Below are 12,117 nucleotides of genomic sequence, written 5' to 3'. Positions count from 1 at the left end.
GACTATAACGGATGTAGCGACGCGATGAGTATTTTGTCTTCTCTTAGCAACGATTCTTGTGTATTAATATACTTATATTTGCACTGCAGAAGATGCAGGTAACGGCTATAACGATACCGCACAACTAGGACGTGCGACTGTACTCAATGACGCACAAAGTTCTCGGACAATCAACTTCGAGAGTCACCCCACCGAACTATAGGATAGTACATATAGTCAATTGAGGAAAGACTGCGGCTTGTCTCACGCACAGTCAATCATTGGGTATATTTGTGCACCTCCCCTATTTAGTATGGCAAGTATACTTCGGCACCTTCAAAATCTTTTCGATTGCCTGTGTACGAGGCAACGAATGATACTAGGTGTTGCAATAGCAGATTGATCATACACGATCATGGCAGAATTGAATTCAACAATTTATCTGTGAATTTATACTGCATTCGATGCTAATTGTGTATGTACAGGCAGCCTAATCTGTTTTTCCCAGTACGATGGCAGTGCGCGAAGGTATATAGACCTAGATATATGCCTCAGATGTTCCACTTTTTTGGGAATATCACAATCAGCTGCGCTTACCTGCAGCCAGTTCTCTCGGTTGTCCCAGGGCTCAGATGTCGTAAAGTACTCGCATGCGGCATCAATTCGTCCGTGTCCAAAATATCCAGGATCATCAGAGTTAAGAACAAGTTTCAACTTGCCAGAGATATCGGTTCCGACACGATAGTCGGCGAAAGACTGGGTTGGATGGAAGTTGAAAATGAACAGCAAGTTGGCCCTTTCAAATACAATCACTTTGTCGCCTTCGTGTTTCCGGGAAACGTATGCCTAAAACGGTGCAAGTTGGAATGACGCTGTGATCTATATACTCATAAAATCACTCACCTGTGGATGATGCAGCCAGCCATATTGAGCTTCGGTCTGCTGCAGAGCACGGTCCCATTCATTCAAATACTTGTAACGAAGCAAGTTGTCATCCAGTATATTCCATTGCCTACGAGCATACTGAAAACTCGACTGGTTGCCTTCGCGAGGGAAATCCAGCCATTCTGGATGCCCAAATTCGTTGCCCACAAAATTTAGGTATCCTTCGCCACCCAGTCCATGTGTGAGAAGCCTGTTGTGATGCTCGGATTAGTTTCAGAGGATATTCGAACTGTACATTGAGCTCTACCTGATCAGTTTATGTAGAGATATGCCACGATCAATGATAGGTGTACGTTCCGTTAGGTCACTCATGTTGGTATACATTTCCCTGTCCATCAACCAAAATGCAATTGTCTTGTCACCGACCAACGCTTGGTCGTGTGATTCACAGTATGTAATAGCTTTCTCCTGTAAGTTTTTTCCATTTTAGGCGCTAGTCATTCTCTTCTCGCATCAAAACAATCATACTTACAAGATGTCTGCGGTTGGTAAGTGTATGCACAATGTTTCCCATATTCCAGTTCTCGTCTTTTTGCTCCTTTAGCAGCTTGATCCACATATCTGGTACAGCCATCGCCAAACGGTAATCAAAACCGACTCCTCCTTCGCGAACCGGTCTGCAAGATCCTGGCATACCGGATACATCTTCAGCGATGGTAATAACGTCCGGGTATGTTTCGTGCAGGAAGTCGTTTGCCAACTGCAAATACATCAATCCGTCTTCATCCACAAGGTCACCAAAGTACTCGTGGTAATTTCCAGAGAAACCATAGCCGATACCGTGATGTTTGTACAGCATGCTTGTAACACCGTCAAATCGGAAACCATCGAATTGATATTCATCCATCCAGTATCTCAAGTTGGATAAAAGGAATTGCATCACTGGACGATATCCATAATTGAATAATCGAGAATTCCAGAGATCGTGATGTCCTCTTCCGCCTCCATGGAAATAGCAGTGGTCAGTACCATCGAACATATTCAAGCCATCCAATACATTATTGCTTGCATGTGAGTGTACAACATCCAGCAAGACCAGTATTCCGTGACTATGCGCGACATCCACAAGTTCCTTGAGATCTTCAGGGTTACCATATCGGGATGAGGGTGCAAAAAAGGAGGTGACTTGGTAGCCAAAAGATGCGTAATATGCATGCTCCATAATTGCCATAAGCTGGATAGCGTTGTAGCCGAGGTATGCGATCCGAGGAATGACGTTGGCTGTAAACTCTTTATATGTCGCTATGCGAGGCTCAGGTGACGAGATACCGACTGTGAACAAATGTTAGGTGAAAAGTGGCTACTATGCATCTTCCTTATCCTACCGTGCGCTTCATAGATACGCAAGCTCTCGGGCTTCTTCGGTCGGGAGTAGCGAAACTGGTAAGGCTTGTCTGGATTCCAAAAGACGGCATCGTACGTGGGACTCACGCTGAGATCTTGTGTACAGCGTCGGATCCATGCGGGAAGGCGATAGATACGCTCGCCCGTTTCCGGAAGTGTCATTGTAATCTTCCTATGTTTTCAGTATACTTTGCCGTATGTCAGCTTTTATCAATCCGGCGACGAACCTTGACTTTGCTGTTGTGAGGAATTCGTGGTCGGTTAGAGTTATCTGGTTCAAGTGTAATCTCGAACACCCCTTGCTCGTTCTTCTTCATAGGATGTGCATTGATGTCCCAGTTGTCTGTAGTTTCATCATTGTCAGAAAATCGATTCCCGCAGTTGTTATTCTTGTCAAAAGACTCACTGAAATCGCCCACCAGGCTGGCCGTTTCTGCATTTGGAGCCCACTCGCGGTACGTGATTGTCCCGTCTGGCGCGACATTGAACCCAAAGTACTTGTATCCCTCCGTGAACATCTTGTATCCTCCTTCTTTCTCAATCCTGCTTTTCCATTCGCTGTAACGTGCATATCTACATGGACAGAAAGCGACGATACCTTAGTTGTCACTCTTTATCGATCAAGAAGGCATCTTTAGTTGCTTTACCTCGCTTTGAGTTGGTCGCGAAAAGGATCTAACCACGGATCGAGCACGACCAGACCGGTGCCGTCCTTGGGCATACTCAGTGTTCGTCCCTTTTCGACTTCAGTTTGGGACGTTTCCACACTATCGTTAGCTAGCATCAAGGGGGAAAAACCGGGAAAAGATATGAATGTGAGAAGAAAAAGAAAAAGGATTCGTGTCCCAACAACTCTGGCAAAGATGGAGCCAGTGCACGATTTGTGTAACCCAAAAAATCTTGCCAACTCTCAGGCCAACTGGATGATAGGCTGCATTTCTTTTGTTTGCGTCTTGTGCCAGTGGTAGACTCCGCTGATACAAAGCTTGATCAAGTCCTCACACTACATTAAGTGTTAAGCCAATCCTTTTAGAGAACGAACAAGGCAAAATTATTGCCTAGATGTAACAGCAATGAGAACACGAAAATCATAGCGCTGATAAAAGCGGTATACTGTCCAATAATTGCTAATCACCATGCGTTAAATATCAGAGGGACATTCTTCGTTCCTTGTCTTTGCAAGCAAATGCAGCAACATAAAGCAACCAAACACTATACGTCACAGAACAATCTATACAACAATCGGTCTTTGGATTAAGAGATATACTTTTAATTCCGTATCCAGCTCCAGAGCGCAATGAGGTCTAGTTGGAAGGTAGGCAACTTGATCAGTAGCTGTACCTCAAGTTAAAGGCAGGCTATATTTGCTGCTAATGTTCTGTTGTTCGCCAAGAAAAATCCAAGCGCTCTATTGGTTCGCCCAGATACTGCCAAAGGTAGAGGCACACAATACACCCGTAGTAACTTGCGTTTCGAATAATTTGAATATGCACATGAGGCAAACACAGTTTCCAGTATCATTTTTATAATTCACTTTAGAGACGATATGGCACGTTTCTCTGACAAAGAGCTACAGCATTTGTGACAGACAAGCTTCATTAAACGAATATGGAGTTTGCGATGAAGATACTTCTGCACATTTGGCGCACTTGAAAGTATATTGCACAGTATACGCTGGTGAATATTACAGAGCACTTGAGACTTCGGAAAATCCAGATCTCGGAGTTGGATTTGACGCTCGGAAGGCGGCGAGCAGGTCAGCCCATAATTACGGTCAAGGTCTGCCAAATCAAATCTTTCTCTTTTATCCACTCGAGGTAATTGTCCTGGCAACTTGGCGACGGGGACTGCAAAAGACAACAAGAAATACTGTAGATGGATGATGGATTGATGGGATGGATGGACATTTTGGCATCGAGTATAGTTGCTAGGTTGGAATGGAGAAACTGATCAAAGTAATTCAGGAATCGTCATGGGTGCCTACAAGTATCTCGAGGAGCTCTACAGAAAGAAGCAATCGGATGTTTTCCGTTTCTTGCTCCGTGTTCGCTGCTGGGAATACCGTCAGTTGAACGTTATCCACCGTGCTTCCCGCCCTTCGCGCCCTGACAAGGCTCGCCGTCTTGGTTACAAGGCCAAGCAGGGCTATGTCATCTACCGTATCCGTGTCCGTCGCGGTGGCCGCAAGAAGCCCGTCCCCAAGGGTGCCACCTACGGTAAGCCCGTCCACGAAGGTGTCAACCAATTGAAGTACCAGCGCTCCCTTCAGTCCACCGCCGAGGAGCGTGTTGGTCGCAAATGCCGCAACCTTCGTGTCCTCAACTCTTACTGGGTCAACCAAGACGCTACCTACAAATACTACGAGGTTATCCTTGTCGACCCCTCCCACAAGGCCATTCGCCGCGATCCCCGCATCAACTGGATCGTCAACCCCGTCCACAAGCGCCGCGAAGCTCGTGGTCTCACTTCCGTTGGCAAGAAGAGCCGTGGCAAGAACAAGGGTCACTTGTACACCAAGACCCGCGGTGCTGGCCGCTACTCCAACTGGAAGCGTCGCAACACCCTTTCTCTCCCTCGCTACCGCTAAATTCATACTGTTTAGCACAATATGCAACTTTGACGGAATTCAATACAGTGTTTCTCTCTGTATGCTTCAAAACGCTCGTCTTATTTGTCTATTGTTATTTGTTGTGGATGTACAGAGTATGGAGGATATTACAGATTTCCAGGGATAGAGGGATGTAAGGGAGGAATCATGAATCAATGGCTATCAAAGTATCAGAAATCAATGTGAGGATCCGCAGCCTTCGTCCAGCTCCTGCTCTTCTTGTTTAGTCAGACGCGCCATTGCAGCTTTTGCTCTCAACTCTCGTTGCAATTCTGGTGTCAAAGGCATCTGACTATTGCTGCTGCTGCTGCCGCCGAGACGGAAAGTGCCACCTTGGTACTGAGGTGCAGTGTCGTCTCCAGCCTCTCCAGGATCATAAAAGGCACCACCTGCATCAAGTTTGTGTCCACCATGTGCGGTCCAGTCCAACATGATGACATCCTTGTTGAGCTGCCGATTTAATGCATGAAAGTTATCGTCGTGTTCGCTCCAAACCTGCAAGTTTGATGCATGAGTAAATGGCTCCTAATAGGCAGTGTTATCTTTCAATCTTACATTATGAGTCAGTTCATGCAACAGCACTTTTCGTATTGAATCGTAATGACGGAAACCGGATAGATCGTCTGTGCGTAAACGTATTGAGATAAGTTCTCCGGCGTTTCGATTGTATCCCAGGATTGAGCGTTCAAACGGTGTCAGTTCTGTCAATTCTCCAACAGACCATTTCCTCTGCTTCATAATAGCTCGGATCTACATATAAACGGCGAGATGAGTTTGGCTTTTTAATGAAAGTAGCAATAGGTAAGACATACTCCTCTGTCATCTCGTAACCTTTCAAGTAATTTCCGTGCTTCCTCTGGCCTAGGAAACTCTTCAATAACGGATATCTTGTGGAAAGTATATTTGTAATCCTCTGCAGTCTTTTGAGACTTCCTTGCTGACACTTTGGGTTTGCTTGCTGATAACCGTTGCTGCGTCACAATCTTTTGATCTTGCTGCATTACTTGTTCTATCTGCTGCAATTGGCTGCCCATGAGCATCAACTTTGCATTATTTGCAAGATTGAGGTCGGCTAGTCGCTTTTCATTGGAAAGAATGCGTCCTTTATGCAACAGCTTTTGTCCCTCGACAGGTACACCTGTCGACTTAGCAAGCTGAGCCTTGAGCTCGTGCACTGTACAGTTCTCCTTACAATTCGATAGTTCAATCGTCTGATTCTTGAAGGAAACTTTAATGTTGAGTGACATTAATCGAGGAAAGAGACACGCAATTGTTCGAAAAATGGAAAGATATCCGATTGTGAGATGTGTCTTTTATTCTCTTTTGTTGTCTTACAAATCAACGGGAACATTCTTCAGTTTTCGAGTGTCACTTTCAACGTCAAAATTTGGAATGGCCGTAGCGTCAGACTGTAGCTGTTCAGACCATTGCTTGACCCTTGGCACTCTAGGAATTCATCCGAATCGTCCTCCACGACGTTCGTAATTTGAATATGCTTGATATGCAATCGGCTGCGGAGCAAACAGTTACAAAGATAAAAGGTACGTCTTCGCGTGCTTTAGATGTATCCCCTACCTCTTCAAGAGACTCGTCGTCTGACCTCCATATGCCTCATACAATCTTAAAATGATAGTTTTGCAGCGTCCACTGTCGTCTTCAGCGGGTTTAATGGTATCCAGGATAATCCTGTCGGGAGGATCCATTTCAAACACAGGCTGCGCGACCGAACCGCTCTTTAGACCTTTAACGCAACGCACCGAAACAGGTATATTGAACTCGATTGCTTGTCGGACAACCTGAGAGTTGTTGAAATGGTGAGCATGCGGGTAGATAGCATATTTGAATTTATGCTCGCCTATGTTAAGGAAAAGGCGATCAATTACATGGCCACGAAAATCACAGATATATTTCCTTACCCATGTCAGCGTGTTCATCAGGACCCTTTGGAGACCGCAAAAGTGAAAGACGCTGTGTGTTGCCGTGAGTAGCATAGCCATACTTGCAGTTGTTAAGCAAGGCGACACCGTAGTTGGCCTCGGATAAGTCAGCGAAACGATGGCCGCAGACCTCAAATTTGGCAGAATCGATGGTAGTGTTGTAATGTGTTGGACGTCTCAATGCACCATACTGGATCTCGTAGGTCGCCTTCGGGAAACAGTTTACACTTGTCAGAACATGTTTTTAGATCACTTTTCGAGCGTTTTTACTTACATGGTCGCTCAAGATATCCCATGCGAATTCTACTTTCTGCAAATAGACATCGAATTGTTATCCACTGATTTCTAGCTCGTCCATTTCTGTACAGAAGAAACTCACCAAAAACTGATGGCTTTCATGCCAGCTGACATGGCTATTGAATTCAATGCGTTCACCGATGCAAGTCAAGCTGATGACCTGATTGATACAGCTCTTCTCAGATATAGCTTGACTGAAGCTTAGCTCAGCTTTCAACGGCCCTTTGGACGATATTTTCAAATTTTTGCTGCCCTTAACCGTTTTACCCTTTTGTAAATGGTAAATCTCGACTGAATTGTAGCTTGTCAGACATAGAGCTTTGGGATATCCAGATACCTTCCTTTCACTTACCATCCCAGGCATCCCAGTAAATTGGCTATTTTCATAACGATTGTGAACTTAAGAGAATCATGGATAATTACGATTTCCAAGATACTTACCACATCCTCATACAGCTGCAAGACATTTCCTAGACTACCTGAAGGCACAAGTGGCCGTCTACATACAGAAACTGTAAGTAATCTCGTCAGTAGATATATATACAAATACATACCTGCTGGGTGTCTGCTTATCAATAAGCTGCAAAAGCTGACCATCCGAATTGAAGGTCGCCTTCAATTTTTTATTTTCCAAGATGAAGTGACCTTCCTCCGTCTCATATGCTGTGTAAGGTGCGTTAGGCATGTTTGTAAGCTTTGAACATGTCACGCGATACCTTTGGCGCCGTCAGCATCCGATATAGGTTTGAAGTCGGAACCAGCAACGAAGTTCACCATACCGAAACCGGGTACATTTTGCACTGTAATTCGATATATTGTTTAATGGATCTAAAGTGCAGTGTCGCGATATTGTTTATCGTACCTAGAACGTATTCATTTCCTTCATCTGTCCATTGTTGACCATTCCAGGACGTTTTCTTCTCTGGAACAGTGACAATCTCGGTTCTATGCCAGGGAAGAGTATTGAAAACGATCACACCTAATGTCATGCCATATCAGCATATACTTATGCATCACTCCAAGTAGACCTGCTTATACCATTGTTTTCATTGTCCTTTACAGATTGTTCCATAATGGAAGACTGGGCCTTGTGACGGAGCGACAAGGCTTCAGAGATGATTTCGCGATGGTGCTATAGCGAGCGGTAAAATGTCGTTACATCTCAAGGAGTACATACGACAGAAAAGAGCGCTTACCTTGTGCACATCTTTGAAAGCCAAACCAATTGCAGAACCTGGTAAGCAATCGTGGAATTGGTTCAAGCATAAAAGTTTCCAGATGCGGTCCAACTCATCCCAAGGATACTGGTAACTTGGATGTCCAGCTACAGTCTGCAGTATCACGGCCATGGTGCTAAGGATTTCTACATCGCGTATCAAGTTTTCTGATTTGCGATTACCCTGCTTTACAAGCGCTTGAGTGGTATATGTTCCGCGATGAAATTCCAGATACTAGGAAGACAATGAGTAGAACTCATCTTAGATAATCATTCCCCGCTAACGCACCAACTCTCCGTTGTACACTTGCAATTGCTTTGAGTTGGTTTCAATGCTTTCAAAGAAGCTCAGTGCGCTTCCCGGCTTGCATACCGGTAGACCGTCCTATTTCATTGTCAGAATAAGCATTATACATATATTTTTAGACGCATGTCTGGCAGAACTTACCACATCCTTAACACGCCGAAGTCTTTCGATCATGCCTGGAGTCGGTCCTCCTCCACCATCGCCATGCCTATCGTCGATCATCTTGAGCAATGTAGCCATTGGAAAACAGTATTTTCTTTTAACCTACCCATAACATAATAAGCTGTGATTCGAGACTTCTAGATCATGATGGTTCTTGGTGCTACAGAGATATTATGTTAGACTCATTGCACATAGCATAACGCTATTTGATCCGACATACCATTTGTAGAGTTCGCTGACAGATACCACAGCGTTGTATCTTGAGAAAACCATCTTTAGACGATGATGCATTTTCCAAAGCTGGGCTGCTGTACACTTACGTGTTTGCAGGAGTCAAATGCGCAAGGATCTTGGTGCCATCGATACCGGACCACCAAAAGGTCGAAAGCGGGAACTTGTTGATGTTATTCCATGACAACTTTTGAGTGAAAAAGTAGTCGCATCCAGAGAGCTTGAGGACTTGCGGAAGCTTAAAGAAGAGCCGGTTTAATATATGTTTCTTTGAATAAACTTATGATTGCTGTACCTGAGAAGAATATCCTAGAAAATGTCCACCAGTCAATACATCTTCTTCTCCACCGCTGATGTCAAACGAAATCTTACCGAATGAATCTGGAAGCCAAAAAATTCGAGTACGCTTGCCAAAATGCTTCTCGTAATACTTTTGCCTGGAGATCCTAGTTAGATTTACATACGATAACATAACCAATACAATATTACCCAAGTATCATCTGTCTGCAAAGTGATTCGCCGCTTGGCATGTTGGTGTCTATGCAAAAGATTACGGTGACGAAAGTGTTAACGATACTTTAAGCATGACAGGTCTGATTTTCTTTCATGAGACTTACCATGTTCCACCCAACTCTAAAGTTTGCTTGTGAGCAACAATTTACTTTGAAATCACACATGATACATAATATTATTATCACTTACTCCACCAATTATTTCCCATTGGCCTGCCTTTTCTTTCTCTTTGATTCTCTCAAAGACTGAAGGGTACAACTCCCTAAGCCATTCGTACTGTTGTGTCTATAACAGCTGTAAGTCCCATGCCAATTGATGCAGATTCGCTGTTTGCAACTGCACATACCTGTGAACCAGTAAAGACATATTCGGGATATCTGTCCATCAGCTCGACCTGTGTGGACCACGAGCGCGCGACTTTACGTTTCGTTTCATCGTACGGCCAAAGCCAAGCAGTGTCTGCAGTGACCATTAGAAATTATTTCTAGGTAGATATATTTTGTAACAGTTTTACCAATGTGACAATTTCCAATAGCAGTAATCTGATGTTGACCGTTGGACGCTCCGTTACCCACGGATAGGAATTCCTTCGTTAGTGCTTTACATTTCTTGATGGAATCGTTGTTATCCACTTGGAATTCGTTGATGACTTGGTTTAGGACCCACAAAGCCTGGCGTGCACGTGGCGAGTCTTGATCGGTATCAAACGCAATACCACGGATGATACTTGGATAGTCACGGTGAGTGTATTATCGTAACCATTTCCTACATTGTGACTTACGTAAGATCATGGTACACGTCTTGCACGAGGAGATTTGGTACGACCAAATCAGCCTTTGAAATTGTAAAGTATCGATTCGGGTCTGGAACCATCGCTGCGTTGCCCACGCCAAACATGCCATTGCATGCCGCTTCAATGAAGAAAGAGTGCTTATCCCCGGCTTTGGCACTATTAGTCAAGATAAATTCATGCCTGGCTTGATCATCTATAAAAAACCATTAGTGCGCGTTGTATATGCTTTCGTTTCTATGTACGTACTGCCTCCAGTCAAACCTTGCAACGGTTTTCCGTCGGTGCTCCAGATAAGCCCTTCACATCCCATGTCCCATTGGTAGACCGCCTGTTTCCTATGAAGAGCTTCTGGTATTGTAACATCCACCTTGAACCAGAACGTTGCCCAGCTAGGTCCGTATTTGCCTTCACGGTGGTCAAGCGGCGTGAATTCTTGTGCCACGGCGTCCTGGGTGTGGACAAAACTCAGTCTGTCACGAGACGAACTAAACAATACGCGGGCGTTCTCTTTCTCTCACCTCGAAAGGAATTCGCTGCAAGTCGTTTGCGTGAATTCGTTTTTTTTTAGTTTTACAACTGCTCGGTGAGGATTCTTCATAGCATAACAAACTTGCCTGTAGATCTGGGACTTCATACACGCTCAACTTTACGTGTGGAGGCCCCGAGTGACGCAGACTCCAAAGGCATTGATGGATGCCCATTTGGTAAAAGATACTGCCGCTTGATATAAAATTATCAATGCGAGATTTTGTAATGTCGCGTGGAACGCGCGGTGCATTGTCCACTGGGGGCTTGAGGGATGCCGCCATATTTTGTGGAGGAAGATTGGGAAGAGAAGCACAGAAACCGGCGTTCGCATGACTGGCCCATTTTGGTTTTTTCTTTGCATGACAGCAGCCGAATCGTCGGAAAACGTTCGATGCAGGATAGAAATGTACACTTTAGAGTTCAGATGATTCCGTGCATGGAAGTCAGTCTGTATGAGCCATATTGTCTTTTTCACTGCAACAGCAAAAGTACAAGGAATCAATCATTGGAGGACACATAGAAATAACAGTTTTAAGTGTCCTGGAAGAATAAAGCATGTAGTACGTATGCATTGTCAAACAAGTAGTTATAGTCATTGTCAGACTTTCCTTCATATTATAAGGACCCTAACATTGTGAGCTGAACCCAAATTCGACCTAAGTTACCATACCATACCATCCAGTAGCTCCCGATCGCTCATAGCGCATGGTGGACCAGTGCATTGCGGAACAACATCATCCACTAAATATTGAGCATGCACTGATCACTGCATTCCGTTATTATCTTAGGTGTCTTTAACTCGCGTTTAGTATCCTAAAAGACGCCAATATCATTTTACAGTTGATTCAGGACAATATGACTATAGAATCAGGGAAATTCTTCTTTGTGACTCGTATGGGCAGCTCCAAAACGCAAACTAGATTAGCCGTGGTTTAAATAAGCGTCCGTAAACTTGTCGAGGTCAACGTTTCAAGTGCGATTGCGATTATATTATCGGGTGTAATGTATCTCATAAAATAGAAAAATAGTAGTTATCATTTCGTTTCAGCGTACCTTCATTGCTACGTGTCAGTCAGGAAATAATTCCCACCCAGCCAAACGAGCAAGCATTCTCATGTGGTTTATCGTAATAGTTTTGCACTTCCTACTCTTCTAGAAATTCATACCAGTCATGACAACCCTAAAGAGTCGCCAACCAAGCAGAAACTTGCAAAAAAGAAAAGTTTCCTTCCTGCTCCGCCCGAGAATCGATTCTGT

General features: G+C 44.3%; 4 protein-coding genes across 4 annotated transcripts; 1 reads left to right on the top strand and 3 right to left on the bottom strand.

The window, feature by feature from the left end:
• Nucleotides 1-469: 469 nt before the first annotated feature.
• Nucleotides 470-3,052, bottom strand: VTP01DRAFT_668 (uncharacterized protein; the record flags this gene model as incomplete). Its single annotated transcript, XM_069385607.1, has 9 exons — nucleotides 470-517; nucleotides 577-825; nucleotides 883-1,114; nucleotides 1,172-1,332; nucleotides 1,397-2,196; nucleotides 2,250-2,436; nucleotides 2,496-2,611; nucleotides 2,675-2,841; nucleotides 2,916-3,052. 9 exons carry the CDS (start codon nucleotides 3,050-3,052, stop codon nucleotides 470-472), a joined length of 2,097 nt encoding a protein of 698 aa, XP_069245088.1.
• A 513-nt stretch (nucleotides 3,053-3,565) lies between these two features.
• On the top strand, nucleotides 3,566-4,855 carry VTP01DRAFT_667 (60S ribosomal eL15 domain-containing protein; the record flags this gene model as incomplete). Its single annotated transcript, XM_069385596.1, has 4 exons — nucleotides 3,566-3,583; nucleotides 3,626-3,704; nucleotides 3,808-4,085; nucleotides 4,193-4,855. The coding sequence occupies 4 exons, from the start codon at nucleotides 3,566-3,568 to the stop codon at nucleotides 4,853-4,855; spliced, it is 1,038 nt and encodes a 345-aa protein (XP_069245087.1).
• Nucleotides 4,856-5,053: 198 nt separating this feature from the next.
• On the bottom strand, nucleotides 5,054-6,123 carry VTP01DRAFT_666 (uncharacterized protein; the record flags this gene model as incomplete). Its single annotated transcript, XM_069385585.1, has 3 exons — nucleotides 5,054-5,371; nucleotides 5,432-5,626; nucleotides 5,689-6,123. 3 exons carry the CDS (start codon nucleotides 6,121-6,123, stop codon nucleotides 5,054-5,056), a joined length of 948 nt encoding a protein of 315 aa, XP_069245086.1.
• Nucleotides 6,124-6,230: 107 nt separating this feature from the next.
• On the bottom strand, nucleotides 6,231-11,141 carry VTP01DRAFT_665 (uncharacterized protein; the record flags this gene model as incomplete). Its single annotated transcript, XM_069385574.1, has 28 exons — nucleotides 6,231-6,387; nucleotides 6,452-6,731; nucleotides 6,793-7,021; nucleotides 7,088-7,123; nucleotides 7,193-7,401; nucleotides 7,463-7,487; nucleotides 7,552-7,609; nucleotides 7,665-7,773; nucleotides 7,827-7,910; nucleotides 7,973-8,089; nucleotides 8,149-8,242; nucleotides 8,307-8,561; nucleotides 8,616-8,711; nucleotides 8,775-8,841; nucleotides 8,902-8,955; nucleotides 9,016-9,054; nucleotides 9,116-9,264; nucleotides 9,322-9,335; nucleotides 9,399-9,463; nucleotides 9,516-9,564; nucleotides 9,644-9,659; nucleotides 9,729-9,824; nucleotides 9,886-9,998; nucleotides 10,054-10,265; nucleotides 10,321-10,525; nucleotides 10,579-10,780; nucleotides 10,851-10,865; nucleotides 10,947-11,141. The coding sequence occupies 28 exons, from the start codon at nucleotides 11,139-11,141 to the stop codon at nucleotides 6,231-6,233; spliced, it is 3,240 nt and encodes a 1,079-aa protein (XP_069245085.1).
• Nucleotides 11,142-12,117: the final 976 nt, after the last annotated feature.

Source organism: Rhizomucor pusillus, assembly GCF_041956525.1.
Source record: "Rhizomucor pusillus strain CBS 183.67 unplaced genomic scaffold VTP01scaffold_1, whole genome shotgun sequence".
NCBI classification, from domain to species: Eukaryota; Fungi; Mucoromycota; class Mucoromycetes; order Mucorales; family Lichtheimiaceae; genus Rhizomucor; species Rhizomucor pusillus.
The sequence above is the reverse complement of the archived record's forward strand: the minus strand, read 5'-3'. Positions and strand labels throughout refer to the sequence as shown.